At 47.7% G+C, this 15,623-nt stretch overlaps 1 protein-coding gene across 1 annotated transcript in view; it reads right to left on the bottom strand.

The window, feature by feature from the left end:
• thbs4a (thrombospondin 4a) overlaps window positions 1–14,966 on the bottom strand; it is a 23,402-nt gene extending 8,436 nt beyond the window's left edge. Inside the window, 17 exon segments of the mRNA XM_083784452.1 lie at window positions 466–518; window positions 971–1,089; window positions 2,949–3,108; window positions 4,322–4,429; window positions 4,841–4,945; window positions 5,780–5,932; window positions 6,814–6,894; window positions 7,255–7,392; window positions 8,140–8,324; window positions 8,461–8,512; window positions 9,302–9,405; window positions 10,397–10,508; window positions 10,954–11,101; window positions 11,973–12,075; window positions 12,752–12,949; window positions 14,714–14,896; window positions 14,936–14,966. Coding sequence (XP_083640578.1) covers window positions 466–518; window positions 971–1,089; window positions 2,949–3,108; window positions 4,322–4,429; window positions 4,841–4,945; window positions 5,780–5,932; window positions 6,814–6,894; window positions 7,255–7,392; window positions 8,140–8,324; window positions 8,461–8,512; window positions 9,302–9,405; window positions 10,397–10,508; window positions 10,954–11,101; window positions 11,973–12,075; window positions 12,752–12,949; window positions 14,714–14,813 — 1,919 coding nt within the window. The 5' untranslated portion in view covers window positions 14,814–14,896; window positions 14,936–14,966.
• Window positions 14,967–15,623: the final 657 nt, after the last annotated feature.

Genomic DNA, 15,623 nt, shown 5'->3' with positions numbered 1-15,623 from the left:
GACACACAGGTGAACGACACATAGGTGAACGTGGACACAAACGTGGACACAACACACGGACATTGCTGTTCCTTGGAGTGGTTGCACCACTCAAAAAAACAAATCTGACTAGTCTGAAGCGAGTACCCTATTGGTACTTTAAACATAGTAGCCTAACATAGTTACATAGTCACATAGTGACAAAGCTGTTCCTTGGAGTGGTTGCACCACTCAAAGAAAAACGTTTTAATTATTATTTATTTTTTCTTAAGACAAAATTACATCCTGGCACAGGGGGTTATAGTGCTTAAAACGTAACCTGTCGTTCCTTGGCTTGGAATGGGTTTTAAATACATGAAAAGACAAATAAGAGAGGTTATCGATGAGAGGAAAAGGCCAGTCTGTAAACAATGATAATCGATCAACAATATTAATTATTGTCGATAGTTCCGTACAGTACGGTATGTATGCAGGCTATATGGTTACCTGTCGATGTTGTCATCACAGGTGTCTCCGATGAGGTCATCATCCGTGTCTGACTGCAGGTGCAAAAACACACATTTAGGAAGATTTGACGCATGTCTGTATGCACCTGTCACAACAAGGTACCTTTTCTCCAGTATCGGTTATTTATTGAACTATTTGTTATGCACCCATGGGTTCACCATGTCAGGGCAGCATTGCATCATGGGTAGTGTAGTGTACCTGGTTGGGGTTCACCATGTCGGGGCAGCATTGCATCATGGGTAGTGTAGTTTATAACTGGTTGGGGTTCACCATGTCAGGGCAGCATTGCATCATGGGTAGTGTAGTTTATACCTGGTTAGGGTTCACCATGTCGGGGCAGCATTGCATCATGGGTAGTGTAGTTTATACCTGGTTGGGGTTCACCATGTCGGGGCAGCATTGCATCATGGGTAGTGTAGTTTATACCTGGTTGGGGGTTCACCATGTCGGGGCAGCATTGCATCATGGGTAGTGTAGTTTATACCTGGTTGGGGTTCACCATGTCGGGGCAGCTGTCACAGGCGTCTCCCACTCCATCCTGGTCTCTGTCTCTCTGGTCCTGGTTGGGGACGCGCTGACAGTTATCCAGGAGGTTCTTTAGCCCTGAAGACGGAAACCAAACCCCAGACAGTTTTTAACCCATTCTGACCTGAGATCAGATTCTAAAAATGTCTGTTTGAAAATGACAGTTTTCTGAAAAAGCTATGTTTCTATGTCAGTCGTTCTTCGATTTTTCTAAAATAGCAGACCTACAAGCTCGTAGCGCGCCACTCGGTGGCACGCTATGAGCTTGTAGATCTGCTATTTTTAAATAGCTAAAGCATAACGTAATGCTAACACCAAAAGGGGTTGCTCGATTCAGAAATGAGATAGGCTATTTGACATTATTTTTTTATCAGACGCACCCCATTCCTATATACCGTCCCATTGTAACTTCCAACTCCATTTAGATATCAAATCTCTAAATACTGAATCGAGCAAACAGTCATTTTCTTTTCTGAGGACCCCCTGGAACCCAGTCAAGGACCTCCTGGGGGTCCCCTGGCCCCACTTTGAGAAGCAGTGGTGTATAGTGTGGGAGCGAGGTCAGTCTGCTAAGAGGTAGTTTTAGAGAAACGTGAAATAGTTTCCACTGACTGACACCCCGCCCAACATGGCAACCCGCCCACTGTCTGACACCCCGCCCGACATGACAGACAAACAGACAGACAGACAACATGACAGACAGACAGACAGACAGACAGACAACATGACAGACAGACAGACAGACAACATGACAGGCAGACAGACGGACAGGCGGACAGGCAGGCAGGCAGGCAGGCAGGCAGGCAGACAGACAGACAGACAGACAGACAGACAGACAGACAGACAGACAGACAGACAGACAGACAGACAGACAACATGACAGGCAGACAGACAGAGCACAACGTTTAAACAACCAACACTATCCAGCACACACACACACACACACACACACACACACACACACACACACACACACGTGCGCACTGTGGAATGTTTTTCTTTTTCCAGTGGAACAAATGAGAGGTGCTTTTAAAGGTCAATTTGTAAAGTCAGCCTGTTACCAACACAGCTGATTCCAATAAATGTACTTTTTACAGACCTGTAACATTTCAACTATACTCTCTCTGGCTTCTGTGTGCAGGCGCAGTTTTTAAGGTGCTTGTCTCTGTGTTAACATAATTATCTGTTATTCACACACAGGGGGGCAGTGGCTCAGCGGTCGTACAGTGGTGGGAACAGTACATGAGGTTCCCGGTTCGATCCCTCTCCCAGAGTCAGTGTCGAAGTGTCCTTGAGCAAGACTCTGAACCCCTGATTGCTCCTGATGTGCAGGTTGGTGCCTTGCATGGTTTCGTCCACCATCGTCCATCGGTGTGTGAATGTGTGAATGTAATGCATCTATGTAAAGGTTTGTGAATGGGTGAATGTAATGCACAATCTATGTAAAGGTGTGTGTGTGAATGTGTGTGTGTGAATGGGTGAATGTAATGCACCATCTATGTAAAGGTGTGTGAATGGGTGAATGTAATGCACCATCTATGTAAAGGTGTGTGAATGTGTGTGTGAATGGGTGAATGTAATGCACAATCTATGTAAAGGTGTGTGAATGTGTGTGTGTGAATGGGTGAATGCAATGCACAATCTATGTAAAGGTGTGTGAATGTAATGCACAGTCTATGTAAAGGTGTGTGAATGGGTGAATGTAATGCACCATCTATGTAACGGTGTGTGAATGGGTGAATGTAATGCACAATCTATGTAAAGGTGTGTGAATGTGTGTGTGAATGGGTGAATGTAATGCACAATCTATGTAAAGCGATTTGGATGAAAGCGCTATATATAAATGCACCATTTACCATTTACATACGTGCGCGCACACACACACGCATGCTCGTGCGCACACACACACACACACACACACACACACACACACACACCGTCTCCGTCCATGTCCTCGTCACACTCGTCTCCCCGTCCGTCCCCGTCGGTGTCTCTCTGGTCGGGGTTGGGCGTCGCCGGGCAGTTGTCGCACGCGTTGCCATGGAGATCTGTGTCTGTGTTCCTCTGGTCCACGTTGGCAACCAGCCAGCAGTTATCCTATTGGAGGAGAGAGTTAGCAAGCAGTTACCCTATTGGACCAGAGAGTTAGCAAGCAGTTACCCTATAGAGCAGGTAACCCTATGTAAACAGCTGAAACCAACATATCAGTATTCTGACATTAACCCATGAGGGCCACATTAAGTGAAGGTGGGGGCCGCATGTGGCCCTCGGGCCGCCAGTTGCCCATGTATGCTATAGAGCATCGCAGTCCCGCCCCTCCTCGAGAGACCCGGAAAATAAATCCCCGTTCATTTTTTTCCTCATAAACTTTTCAGAAAGTATTTATTTAAAGACGTTTATACGCCACAGACAAAGCCAACTCTTGTCGTGACAAATCATGCCAACAAACACAATGTTTTGGGCCGGACAAAGAATTAGAAAGTAGAAAAAAAACGGCAGGTTACAACACTTTTTTTGTTTGTTTTTCTTCTTTGTAATTATTAGTTTTGTCTAAAATATTGTGTTTGTTTTGTCACGATTCGAGTTGGCTTCGTACGACGCTTAAAAGGTCTTTAAATAAATACTATTTGAAATGTCTATGAGGGAAAAATGCATTGGGATTAATTTCGTGGGCCTGGCGTCATCATGAAAGGGGGCGAGACTGTGCCTGGCGTCGTCATGAAAGGGGGCGGGACTGGGCCTTGCGTCGTCATGAAAGGGGGCGGGACTGGGCCTGGCGTCATCATGAAAGGGGGCGGGACTGTGCCTGGTGTCGTCATGAAAGGGGGCGAGACTGTGCCTGGCGTCGTCATGAAAAGGGGCGGGACTGGGCCTGGCGTCGTCATGAAAGGGGGCGGGACTGGGCCTGGCGTCGTCATGAAAGGGGGCGGGACTGGGCCTGGCGTCGTCATGAAAGGGGGCGGGACTGGGCCTGGCGTCATGAAATGGGGCGGGACTTGGCCTGGCGTCGTCATGAAAGGGGGCGGGACTGGGCCTGGCGTCGTCATGAAAGGGGGCGGGACTGGGCCTGGCGTCATGAAAGGGGGCGGGACTGGGCCTGGCGTCGTCATGAAAGGGGGCGGGACTGCGACGCTCTATTGTACCAGGGAGTTATAGCAAGCAGTTATCCTATTGGAGGAGAGAGTTAGCAAGCAGTTATCCTATAGGACGAGAGAGTTAGCATGCAGTTACCCTATTGGACGAGAGAGTTATAGCAAGCAGTCACCCTATTGGACCAGACTGCTATGAGGAAGAGGAGGAGCATACGTACGTCGATGTTGACGATGCCGTCGCTGTCGGCGTCGTCGTCACAAGCGTCTCCCATCCCGTCTCTGTCGGCGTCCTCCTGACCCGAGTTGGGGACGAACACACAGTTGTCCTGAAACAACACTTATTATTATTATTATTATTGATATCCATATCCATATCATTTTTATTTTTATTTTTATTTTTATTTTTATTTTTATTTTTATTTTTATTTTTATTTTTATTTTTATTTTTATTTTTATTTTTATTTTTATTTTTATTTTTATTTTTATTTTTATTTTTATTTTTATTTTTATTTTTATTTTTATTTTTATTTTTATTTTTATTTTTATTTTTATTTTTATTTTTATTTTTATTTTTATTTTTATTTTTATTTTTATTTTTATTTTTATTTTTATTTTTATTTTTATTTTTATTTTTATTTTTATTTTTATTTTTATTTTTATTTTTATTTTTATTTTTATTTTTATTTTTAATATAGGAGATATTAAAATGTGTTGAAACGGGAAGTAGAAGCGTGTACCTTTAAACAGTGTTCGTCACGACAGCGAAGTTTCACGTCAGGATAGGCGTCGATGTCGGTGTCTCGACCGCACAGGTAGCCGTTACCTGCCCAACCGATGCCACACTGAGGACACACACACACACACACACACTCCTTCGTATTGTTCGTTCGTAACAGTATTTCTTACATCGTATCGATATGCTTAAACATGTGTGTCAGTGTTGTTTTCGTCGACTAAAACTAAATGAAAACTAAGCTATGATGACTAAAACTAAGACTAAATATACTGACGATTTCGTCAACAAATAAAAACTAGACTAATGTTAGGAAGGGACTAGTGGACAAGAGATCCACTATACGTCATTTTACACTTGGTTGCATGCTGAAAATAGCAGATCTACAAGCTCACGCGACGCGTTGTGTGCTTGTAAAATAAGTCATCACGATGGCATCAAGGCCCGCCAAAATACATTTTAGTCGACTAAAATCTTATGACATTTAGTCGACTAAAACTAGACTAACAGTAAAGCATTCCAGGTGACAAAAATGTGACTAAAACTAAGTGAAAACTATTCAAGAGACTATGACTAAAATCTAAACGTGTGTACTGACTACAGACTCCATCATGGCCTGTAGCACCTACCCTATACCCCCTTAGATAGCATTTCTGTAGACTTGGATAGCATTTGATACAGACTTAAAGCATGTAAATGTAGACAGCATTATAATTGCATTGTATGTAGTCATAGCACGTCATAGTACATATGTATAGCATAGTATAGTATACGTATAGTTTAATTATATAGATATTCCACTGTTACTTTCTTAGCTTACGCATGTTTCATGATAAATGCTTTTTATGTGATGTATTCCCATGCTTTTTTGTTCTTGCTTAATGTCGCTCTGGATTAAGAGCGTCTGATAAATGCCTAAATTGTAAATTGTACTGATTCTCACCACACAGCTGATGGACCCGTCTCTCTCCACCACACACTCGGCCTTGGCGTCGCACGGGTTGGGCTGTCCGTTGGCACACAGCCTCTCCCCCTGGCACCCCCTGACCTGGTCCCCGTTGAACCCCGCCTTGCACGCCCCGCAGCGGAACGAGCCCTGTGCACGAGGGGGACACAGCACCACGCAACACACAGGTCAGGAGGGGACACGACACGACGCAACACACAACACACAGGTCAGGAGGGGACACGACACGACGCAACACACAACACACAGGTCTGGAGGGGACACGACACGACGCAACACACAACACACAGGTCAGGAGGGGACACGACACGACGCAACACACAACACACAACACACAGGTCAGGAGGGGACACGACACGACGCAACACACAACACACAGGTCAGGAGGGGACACGACACGACGCAACACACAACACACAGGTCAGGAGGGGACACGACACGACGCAACACACAACACACAGGTCAGGAGGGGACACGACACGACGCAACACACAACACACAGGTCAGGAGGGGACACGACACGACGCAACACACAACACACAGGTCAGGAGGGGACACGACACGACGCAACACACAACACACAACACACAGGTCAGGAGGGGACACGACACGACGCAACACACAACACACAGGTCAGGAGGGGACACGACACGACGCAACACACAACACACAGGTCTGGAGGGGACACGACACGACGCAACACACAACACACAGGTCAGGAGGGGACACGACACGACGCAACACACAACACACAACACACAGGTCAGGAGGGGACACGACACGACGCAACACACAACACACAGGTCAGGAGGGGACACGACACGACGCAACACACAACACACAGGTCAGGAGGGGACACGACACGACGCAACACACAACACACAGGTCAGGAGGGGACACGACACGACGCAACACACAACACACAGGTCAGGAGGGGACACGACACGACGCAACACACAACACACGGGTCAGGAGGGGACACGACACGACACAACACACAGGGGTCTTACCTGGGTGTTGTGACAGTGAGAGTTGGGGGTACAGCCTCCGTTGTCCGGGGGCCCCAAACACTCATCAATGTCGTGACATGCCTGAGAACACATTAATTGGAGAGAAAAAAAGCTCAGGTAAAATATTTATATGCGATTAATTTACACGGTTAACGGGCAAATTATTGGCACGTACTGTATTTTGCCCGTAAACCTCAAGTTTAGCAGCACAGTTAATATACTGTAATATATATAGGTGTGATGGTAGAATTCGGGAGGTTACCGGAGTTTGTGGGAAAGTTTAACGGGAGTTTCCTGTAATATACACATCTGTATTCCATGCTTTTTGCGCAGTATTAACAATGCCTCAAATTGATTTGGTACATGTTCTTAATCGAGTCCCAGCCCTAATATATATATATATATATATATATATATATATATATATCCCTATATATGAACCTGTTTGTTGGTCTTTGCGTAGGCCACTCCCACTCCGGTGAGCTCCGGTCCGGTGAAGCCCATTGGACAGCCCTCACAGCGGAACCCTGGCGCCATGTTGATGCAGCGCACCCCGGGGAAGCACGGCTTCAGCTGACACTGTAAGACAAATGAAACGCACCCCCCTCAGCTGACACTGTAGGACAAATGAAACGCACCCCCCTCAGCTGACACTGTAAGACAAATGAAACACACCCCCTTCAGCTGACACTGTAGGACAAATGAAACGCACCCCCTTCAGCTGACACTGCAAGACAAATGAAACGCACCCCCTTCAGCTGACACTGTAAGACAAATGAAACGCACCCCCTTCAGCTGACACTGTAGGACAAATGAAACGCACCCCCTTCAGCTGACACTGTAGGACAAATGAAACGCAGCCCCTTCAGCTGACACTGTAAGACAAATGAAACGCACCCCTTTCAGCTGACACTGTAAGCCAAATTAAACGCACCCCCTTCAGCTGACACTGCAAGACAAATGAAACGCACCCCCTTAAGCTGACACTGTAGGACAAATGAAACGCACCCCCTTAAGCTGACACTGTAGGACAAATGAAACGCACCCCCTTCAACTGACCAGATATATAGCTAGAGATATATAGCTAGATAGCTATAAACACTATTCCATTAACATTAACGAGCACCAGCTGCACTGTCCTCTGCAGTGCTCTAGTCTAAAGTGACTGGAGTCTGTCTCATTTTTCTCCAAACGCCCTTGAACATGATAGAATTATGATTAAGGATTACTGTCATTATGGTAATATCACACTTCATATCGCACACACCATACCTGCGCACGCACGCACACACGCACGTACGCATGCACACACACGCGCACACACACCTCGTCCACGTCGTCACAGTGCACGCCGTCCCCCGTGAAGCCGTCGGGACAGGGGGCGCACTGGAAGCCCCCCGCGGGGGAGGGGACGCACATGCTCTGTCTGAAACACGTCCCCGCTCGACACGGAGCGCTCAGAGGCTGAGACACCTCCGGACCCCCCGGGTTGGTGGGGCTACCCCCTAGACCTGAGGGGAGGGGAGGGGAGGGGAGGGGAGGGGAGGGGAGGGGAGGAGAGGGGAGAGTCAGTCTATATCTAGACTGACTGTCTAGATACTGCATATCCCAAACCTTCCTTTTTTTTATGTTGCCATGTTTGCTCACCACAAGCCAAGCACTCTGCGATGGTATTCCTCAGGAAGGTGGTTTCTTTGATCTGGACAATGAACAGACAAAACCAAAACATAAAGATGTAATATCGGACAATATTGTTAACTGTTATCATTTATAATTTCTTTTTTACATTTCTCCCAAATGTATGAGGGGGCGTGTCCACTCAGTCTAGGTGAGGGGGCGTGTCAATGCGTGGTGCGGGTGATGAGGGGGCGTGTCTAGATGAGGTGGGCGTGTCAATGCATGGTGCGGGTGATGAGGGGGCGTGTCTAGATGAGGTGGGCGTGTCAATGCATGGTGCGGGTGATGAGGGGGCGTGTCTAGATGAGGTGGGCGTGTCAATGCATGGTGCGGGTGATGAGGGGGCGTGTCTAGATGAGGTGGGCGTGTCAATGCATGGTGCGGGTGATGAGGGGGCGTGTCTAGATGAGGTGGGCGTGTCAATGCGTGGTGCGGGTGATGAGGGAGCGTGTCTAGATGAGGTGGGCGTGTCAATGCGTGGTGCGGGTGATGAGGGGGCGTGTCTAGATGAGGTGGGCGTGCCAATGCATGGTGCGGGTGATGAGGGAGCGTGTCTAGATGAGGTGGGCGTGTCAATGCGTGGTGCGGGTGATGAGGGGGCGTGTCTAGATGAGGTGGGCGTGCCAATGCATGGTGCGGGTGATGAGGGAGCGTGTCTAGATGAGGTGGGCGTGTCAATGCATGGTGCGGGTGATGAGGGAGCGTGTCTAGATGAGGTGGGCGTGCCAATGCATGGTGCGGGTGAGCGACCTGCTTGTCGTCCTGCAACTCTGACATCATCTCTGACATCATCAATGACATCATCTCTGACCTGTTTGTTGAGAAGGTCTTGCATCTCTGACATCATCGTCTTCAGCTCCAGCATGGACACCTGATCTTCATCTGCTCTGCTCTCCTGGAAGCCTGGGTTGAAACCTGGCATGACAATCAATCAATCAATCAATCAGATCAATGTAGATGTTTAAAAAAGTGGGGAAAAAAAGAAAATGGAAACTAAAAAACACAGTGACGCAGCTTTCTGCTTCTAGGAACAAACTCTAGGAACAAACTCCCACTGTACCTTCGACAGGCTGCCTCTGTAGACATTTTAAAGCACAGCCCAGGACATAATTACTTCTACACTCTTGCTTTTAATTGATCTTTACAATCCTTGTTATGTAGTTCTAACTTCTATAATTATGTGTTTTGTAGTTCTCTATATGTTGTAGTTCTCTCACCCAGCAGCTGGACAGAGTGACTGGGTATTGTAGTTCTCTATATGTGTAGTTCTCTCACCCAGCAGCTGGACTGTCTGGACAGAGTGGCTGGGTATTGTAGTTCTCTATATGTGTAGTTCTCTCACCCAGCAGCTGGACTGTCTGGACAGAGTGGCTGGGTATTGTAGTTCTCTATATGTGTAGTTCTCTCACCCAGCAGCTGGGTATTGTAGTTCTCTATATGTGTAGTTCTCTCACCCAACAGCTGCACAGTCTGGACAGAGTGGCTGGGTATTGTAGTTCTCTATATGTGTAGTTCTCTCACCCAACAGCTGCACAGTCTGGACAGAGTGGCTGGGTATTGTAGTTCTCTATATGTGTAGTTCTCTCACCCAGCAGCTGGACTGTCTGGACAGAGTGGCTGGGTATTGTAGTTCTCTCACCCAACAGCTGGACTGTCTGGACTGAGTGGCTGGGTATTGTAGTTCTCTATATGTTGTAGTTCTCTCACCCAGCAGCTGGACTATCTGGACAGAGTGGCTGGGTATTGTAGTTCTCTATGTGTAGTTCTCTCACCCAGCAGCTGGACTGTCTGGACAGAGTCACTGGGTATTGTAGTTCTCTATATGTGTAGTTCTCTCACCCAGCAGCTGGACTGTCTGGACAGAGTGGCTGGGTATTGTAGTTCTCTATATGTGTAGTTCTCTCACCCAGCAGCTGGACTGTCTGGACAGAGTGGCTGGGTTCTGCGCTGCACTCCTGCAGAGTGGCCACGTTGTCGATGGTGTCGTCGATCACCAGCTTCAGGTCTGTCAGCTCATCCTGAGACAGACAGACAGACAGACAGACAGACAAACAGACAGACAGACGTGATCAACAGAATGCAGCTACTGAGAACTTGGTAGGTAGGTAGCTCTGATTAACTTCATTGCTGCCTCTAGGTGGCAGCATAAGCACACCTAACGAATGTTAGGTTTACCTGTCCCGTAGACTGCAGCGTCCTCAGGGCCACGGTGTTTGGGTGGTGTAGGGTGGTGTAGGGTGGTGTAGGGTGGTGTTACCTGTCCCGTAGACTGCAGCGTCCTCAGGGCCACGGTGTTTGGGTGGTGTAGGGTGGTGTAGGGTGGTGTTACCTGTCCCATAGACTGCAGCGTCCTCAGTGCCACGGTGTTTGGGTGGTGTAGGGTGGTGTTACCTGTCCCATAGACTGCAGCGTCCTCAGGGCCACGGTGTTTGGGTGGTGTAGGGTGGTGTAGGGTGGTGTTACCTGTCCCGTAGACTGCAGCGTCCTCAGGGCCACGGTGTTTGCTCCGGGCGGCAGCGAGCCGAAGGCGGCCGGTACGTCGTCCAGCGAGTGCGCCAGCCTGCAGTCCATGTAGATGTTGAGGCGCGGAGTCCCGCCTCTCTGCAGCCCGCTGGGGGAGGAGTTAGTTTATTAATGAGATGTTAAAGGATCACTTCACCACTTTTCAACCTATCTTCATAGGTCCTCACTAATAATCATGAAAAAAAGGTGCAATTTCTTTCTCGGTCTGTGTCTCATAGGAGGGCTGTGGGAAGTTCAGAAACCGTCTTCCAGTGACATCATCGATGGGGAATACAAGCTAATAGGCTTTCTAGTCCTGAAAAGTTGCAATGCGAAAATGGAAGCCATCGTTCTCACGATAATGAAAATCTAAATAATTTTGTAAAAAAATATTGTTTAAAAAATAATCTGCCTAATGATGATGTCACTGGAAGACGGTTTCTAAACTGCCCACAGCCGTCCTATGAGACATACTGAGTAGAAAAAAAACATGCAATTTTTTCATGATTATTAGTGAGGAGAACTGAGGACCTATTATATGAAGATAGGTTGAAAAGTGGTGAAGTGGTCCTTTAATGAAGAGTCCCGCCTCTCTGCAGCCCACTGGGGGAGGAGTTAGTTTATTAATGAGATGTTAATGAAGAGTCCCGTCTCTCTGCAGCCCACTGGGGGAGGAGTTAGTTTATTAATGAGATGTTAATGAAGAGTCCCGCCTCTCTGCAGCCCACTGGGAGAGGAGTTCGTTTATTAACCCATTCTGACCTGAGATCAGATTGTCTGTTTGAAAATGACAGTTTTCTGAAAAAGCTATGTTTCTGTGTCAGTCGTTCTTCGATTTTTCAAACATAGCAGACCTACAAGCTCGTAGCGCGCCACTCGGTGGCGCGCTATGAGCTTGTAGATCTGCTATTTTTCAATAGCTAAAGCATAGCGTATAATGCTAACACCAAAAGGGGTTCCCGCCTAAAATGGGCGTGTACCTTGCGTGCAGCATCACATGGTGCTCCGCCCCGTCGGCCAATGAGGGGTGAGTGAAGCTGGTGCTCGCCGCCCGGCCGTCAGTCCTCTGGTAGCGCAGGGTGACTAGAGAGAGAGAGAGAGAGAGAGAGAGGGAGGGAGGGAGGGAGAGAGAGGGAGGGAGGGAGGGAGAGAGAGGGAGGGAGGGAGGGAGAGAGGGGGATGGGGAGGGAGGGAGAGGGAGAGAGGGAGAGAGAGGGGGGAGGGAGAGAGGGAGAGAGAGAGAGGGGGAGAGAGAGAGAGGGGAGGGAGAGAGAGAGAGAGAGGGGGGAGGGAGGGTGGGAGGGAGAGAGAGGGGGGGGAGGGGAGGGAGGGAGAGGGAGAGAGATGGGGGAGGGGGAGAGAGAGGGAGAGGGGGAGGGATAGGGAGAGGGGGAGGGAGAGAGTGCAGAGGTCAAAAGGTCAACGCCAGGTGGCCAGTGTTTCACTTTTTTCCAGGATATTTTTTATTTTAGTCTTATAGTCTTGTGAATAACACAACATTTAGTGTTAGTCCTATTTAGTCTTCTGAAAGTGAGGGTGAATGATTTGCATAGATTATTTACTCATTACTGATCAGTTTGAGGTGCTATAAAGCTGACGGTTTCATGTCAAGGACCCCCAAATTGACACTAATTATCCCGCGGACCCCCATTAGAAAACATTGCATTGCATTCCTCTCCTCTCCTCTCCTCTCCTCTCCTCTCCTCTCCTCTCCTCTCCTCTCCTCAGTGGACCCGGGGCGAACGTGAACCAAAATCACCCTTGTTGAGCTTGGCCTGCAGGCTGAGCTCCAGGTGTTTGACGTTGGTGTTTGGGTTGACCACGCTGAACACAGAGACGGGCGCTCTGCTCTGGAGCCTGAAGGACGCCAGCAGGAAGGCCTCGTTGCGTCCTCGGCTGCGCACGCTGCCCTGGAGCAGGTCTGGCAGGCAGTCTGGAGACACCCGCAGGTCGTACACTGCAACAACACATGTAATGTCTTTATGTGATGTGATTATTATTTAATTAAAGTTTTGCCATAACCATTTATTTTGCCATAAATCAGGTAGCTTTAAGGTACGGCCATGACGGCAATGGTAGGAAAAAAGATATATAATATTAATCATATTTGGATATTCGGATATTCGCTTTCGGCCAAGAATTTCCCTTTCGGTGCATCCCTATAGAATAGAACAAATAGAACAAAATGAGTGCAGGATTCCAGTCTCTTTTACTAATCTTCCAGTTTGTTTTTTTCCCAGACATGCCTGTCTGTCCCCCGCGTGCCTGTCTGTCCCCCGCGTGCCTGTCTGTCCCCCGCGTGCCTGTCTGTCCCCCGTGTGCCTGTATGTCCCCCGTGTGCGTGTGCATAATGACGTCTTCTAAACTGTGCCATGATAGAAGTAAAGTTCACGAGGAAAGATGTTGGAAAAGGTTTAGCAGACACTTAGAAATGTTGCATGTCTGTCTGTCTGTCTGTCTGTCTGTCTGTCTGTCTGCGTGGAACGGCAGCCGTTCCCTGTCTGTCTGTCTGTTCAATCAATCCATTCTACATAACGAGGTTGTGATGAGGTGATCATCTGATTTTACGAGGGAAAAGTATAAAACCACTACTGTGGTCAGGCCTGCTGCAAGGCACGCACGCACGCACGCACGCACGCACGCACGCACGCACGCACGCACACTAGAGAGTGCATGTGCACCTGTAGCACCAGGTCACCACATGTGAAATAATCATGTCTACGCTGACTGCGAAGTGTGCGTGCGTGCGTGCGTGCATGCGTGCACCATGCTGTGTGTCAGGGAGTGGTGGCAGACTGCAGTTCATGGAGAAAGCATGCATGAGCAGCAATAAACTCTTTCCATTGGAACAACTTCTGTGTGTGTGTGTGTGTGTGTGTGTGTGTGTGTGTGTGTGTGTGTGTGTGTGTGTGTGTGTGTGTGTGTGTGTGTGTGTGTGTGTGTGTGTGTGTGTGTGTGTGCGTGTGTGTGTGCGTGTGCGTGTGTGTGTGCCGAGGATGTCGGGTTTGCTGGCATTAATTATTGCTACTTATGGGCTACTTTATATCCAGTGGTGGAAAGTAACTAAGTATATTTACTTATAAGTAGGTACTTAAGTATAATTTTGAGTTATTTGTAACTTTACTTTCCAATTTCCAGTACTTCGACTTCTACGCCACTACAACTCGGAGGGGGGGGGGGGGGGGGGAGGGGGGTAGTAGTAGCCTACTAAATGCTTCTCCCTGCAGCTGGAAGGAAAAGGCAGCTTTAATAAATAATAATATACTGTAGCTATTTGTATTTGTTGACATACTAGTCTTGCAGAGAAACAGCAAGTTGAGAAAACAGGCTTGAAAGGTTCACTTCTGTGGTCACTAACATTACACCTAGCTACATGTTTAAGCATTTATTTCATATTTACATGTCTTCTGTGGACTCTAACATTACACCTAGCTACATGTTTAAGCATTTATTTCATATTTACATGTTGATTTCAGCTCTGACCTTTATTCCAGACATGCTCTAGTATGTGAAGAGTCTGCCTGTGATATTAACTCATTTATTCCAGACATGCTCTAGTATGTGAAGAGTCTGCCTGTGATATTAACTAATTTTTGTTTTTCTCCTCTCCTGAACAGTTAGCCTATATAGTCTTGCCACCACGACTGTCTCTGTATCAAAAAGAGTCACCTATAACCTATATGTTCTAAGAGGCCCTGTTCTAAGAGTTCTGTATGCTCACCCAGGCCCTGCGCCGTCACCAGGCTCACCGCCGTCAGCTGCAGCAGAGCAGCGGAGATGAGCAGCATCTGTTGCGTGGTCCTCGGTGGGGGAGCGTCCATCCTGGTAGCCTCGGACGCAACTGGTACCGAGATCCTCCAAAACACTCCTTCACCTCAGACCCAACCTTGTACTGATCCAACACCTCCTTCACCTCAGACCCAACCTTGTACTGATCCGACACCCTCCTTCACCTCAGACCCAACTGGTACTGAACACCTGTGTCGATTAGTGTGTGCGCGCCCTTACACACACACACACACACACACACACACACACACACACACACACTCTACCACTGTGGTGTTCTGGTTGGACTGCATGCGGTGAGGGTGAAACCTCCAAATGAGAGGTGAGAAGGTCCAGTACTCCTCCATGGCTTATAAAAAAAATATATATATAGAAGAAAAAACAGAAGGAAAAGAGGGTGTGGTTTGTGGAGAGGAGAAAAGGGGCGATGTTATGGTGACACTATAGTTATAGTGCATGGCAGGAGAGGAGAGGAGAGGAGGGGAGGGGAGGAGCTGCAATGTGGATGCATTTAAATTTAATACGCACTGGACCCGAGTCTGAATGAAATACAAATCTTCACTTTCCTATACATCACTAGTCAGAGTCAGGGACCACCATGCAATACCTACGACAGTAGCCCTGGAACATGACTGCCATGATGATTATCATGACAGTCATGCAGTAACTTTGCCCTGTTTTTTGCGCTCGCTGCATTTACAAGATTTCCGTATATATAAACATTCAGATTTCAAATATAAAGTACTCACAAAGTGTCCCACGGGTGTTAGTTAGTAGCAGCGCCAGCAATTAGAATTGCTGCGTCCAGCGTTGTTTAATAAAAAGCATTTTTGTCCGAGCTC

This window comes from Protomyctophum parallelum (assembly GCF_964188405.1).
Source record: "Protomyctophum parallelum genome assembly, chromosome: 15".
Taxonomy (NCBI): domain Eukaryota; kingdom Metazoa; phylum Chordata; class Actinopteri; order Myctophiformes; family Myctophidae; genus Protomyctophum; species Protomyctophum parallelum.
This window is presented reverse-complemented; position numbering and strand designations above follow the sequence as displayed.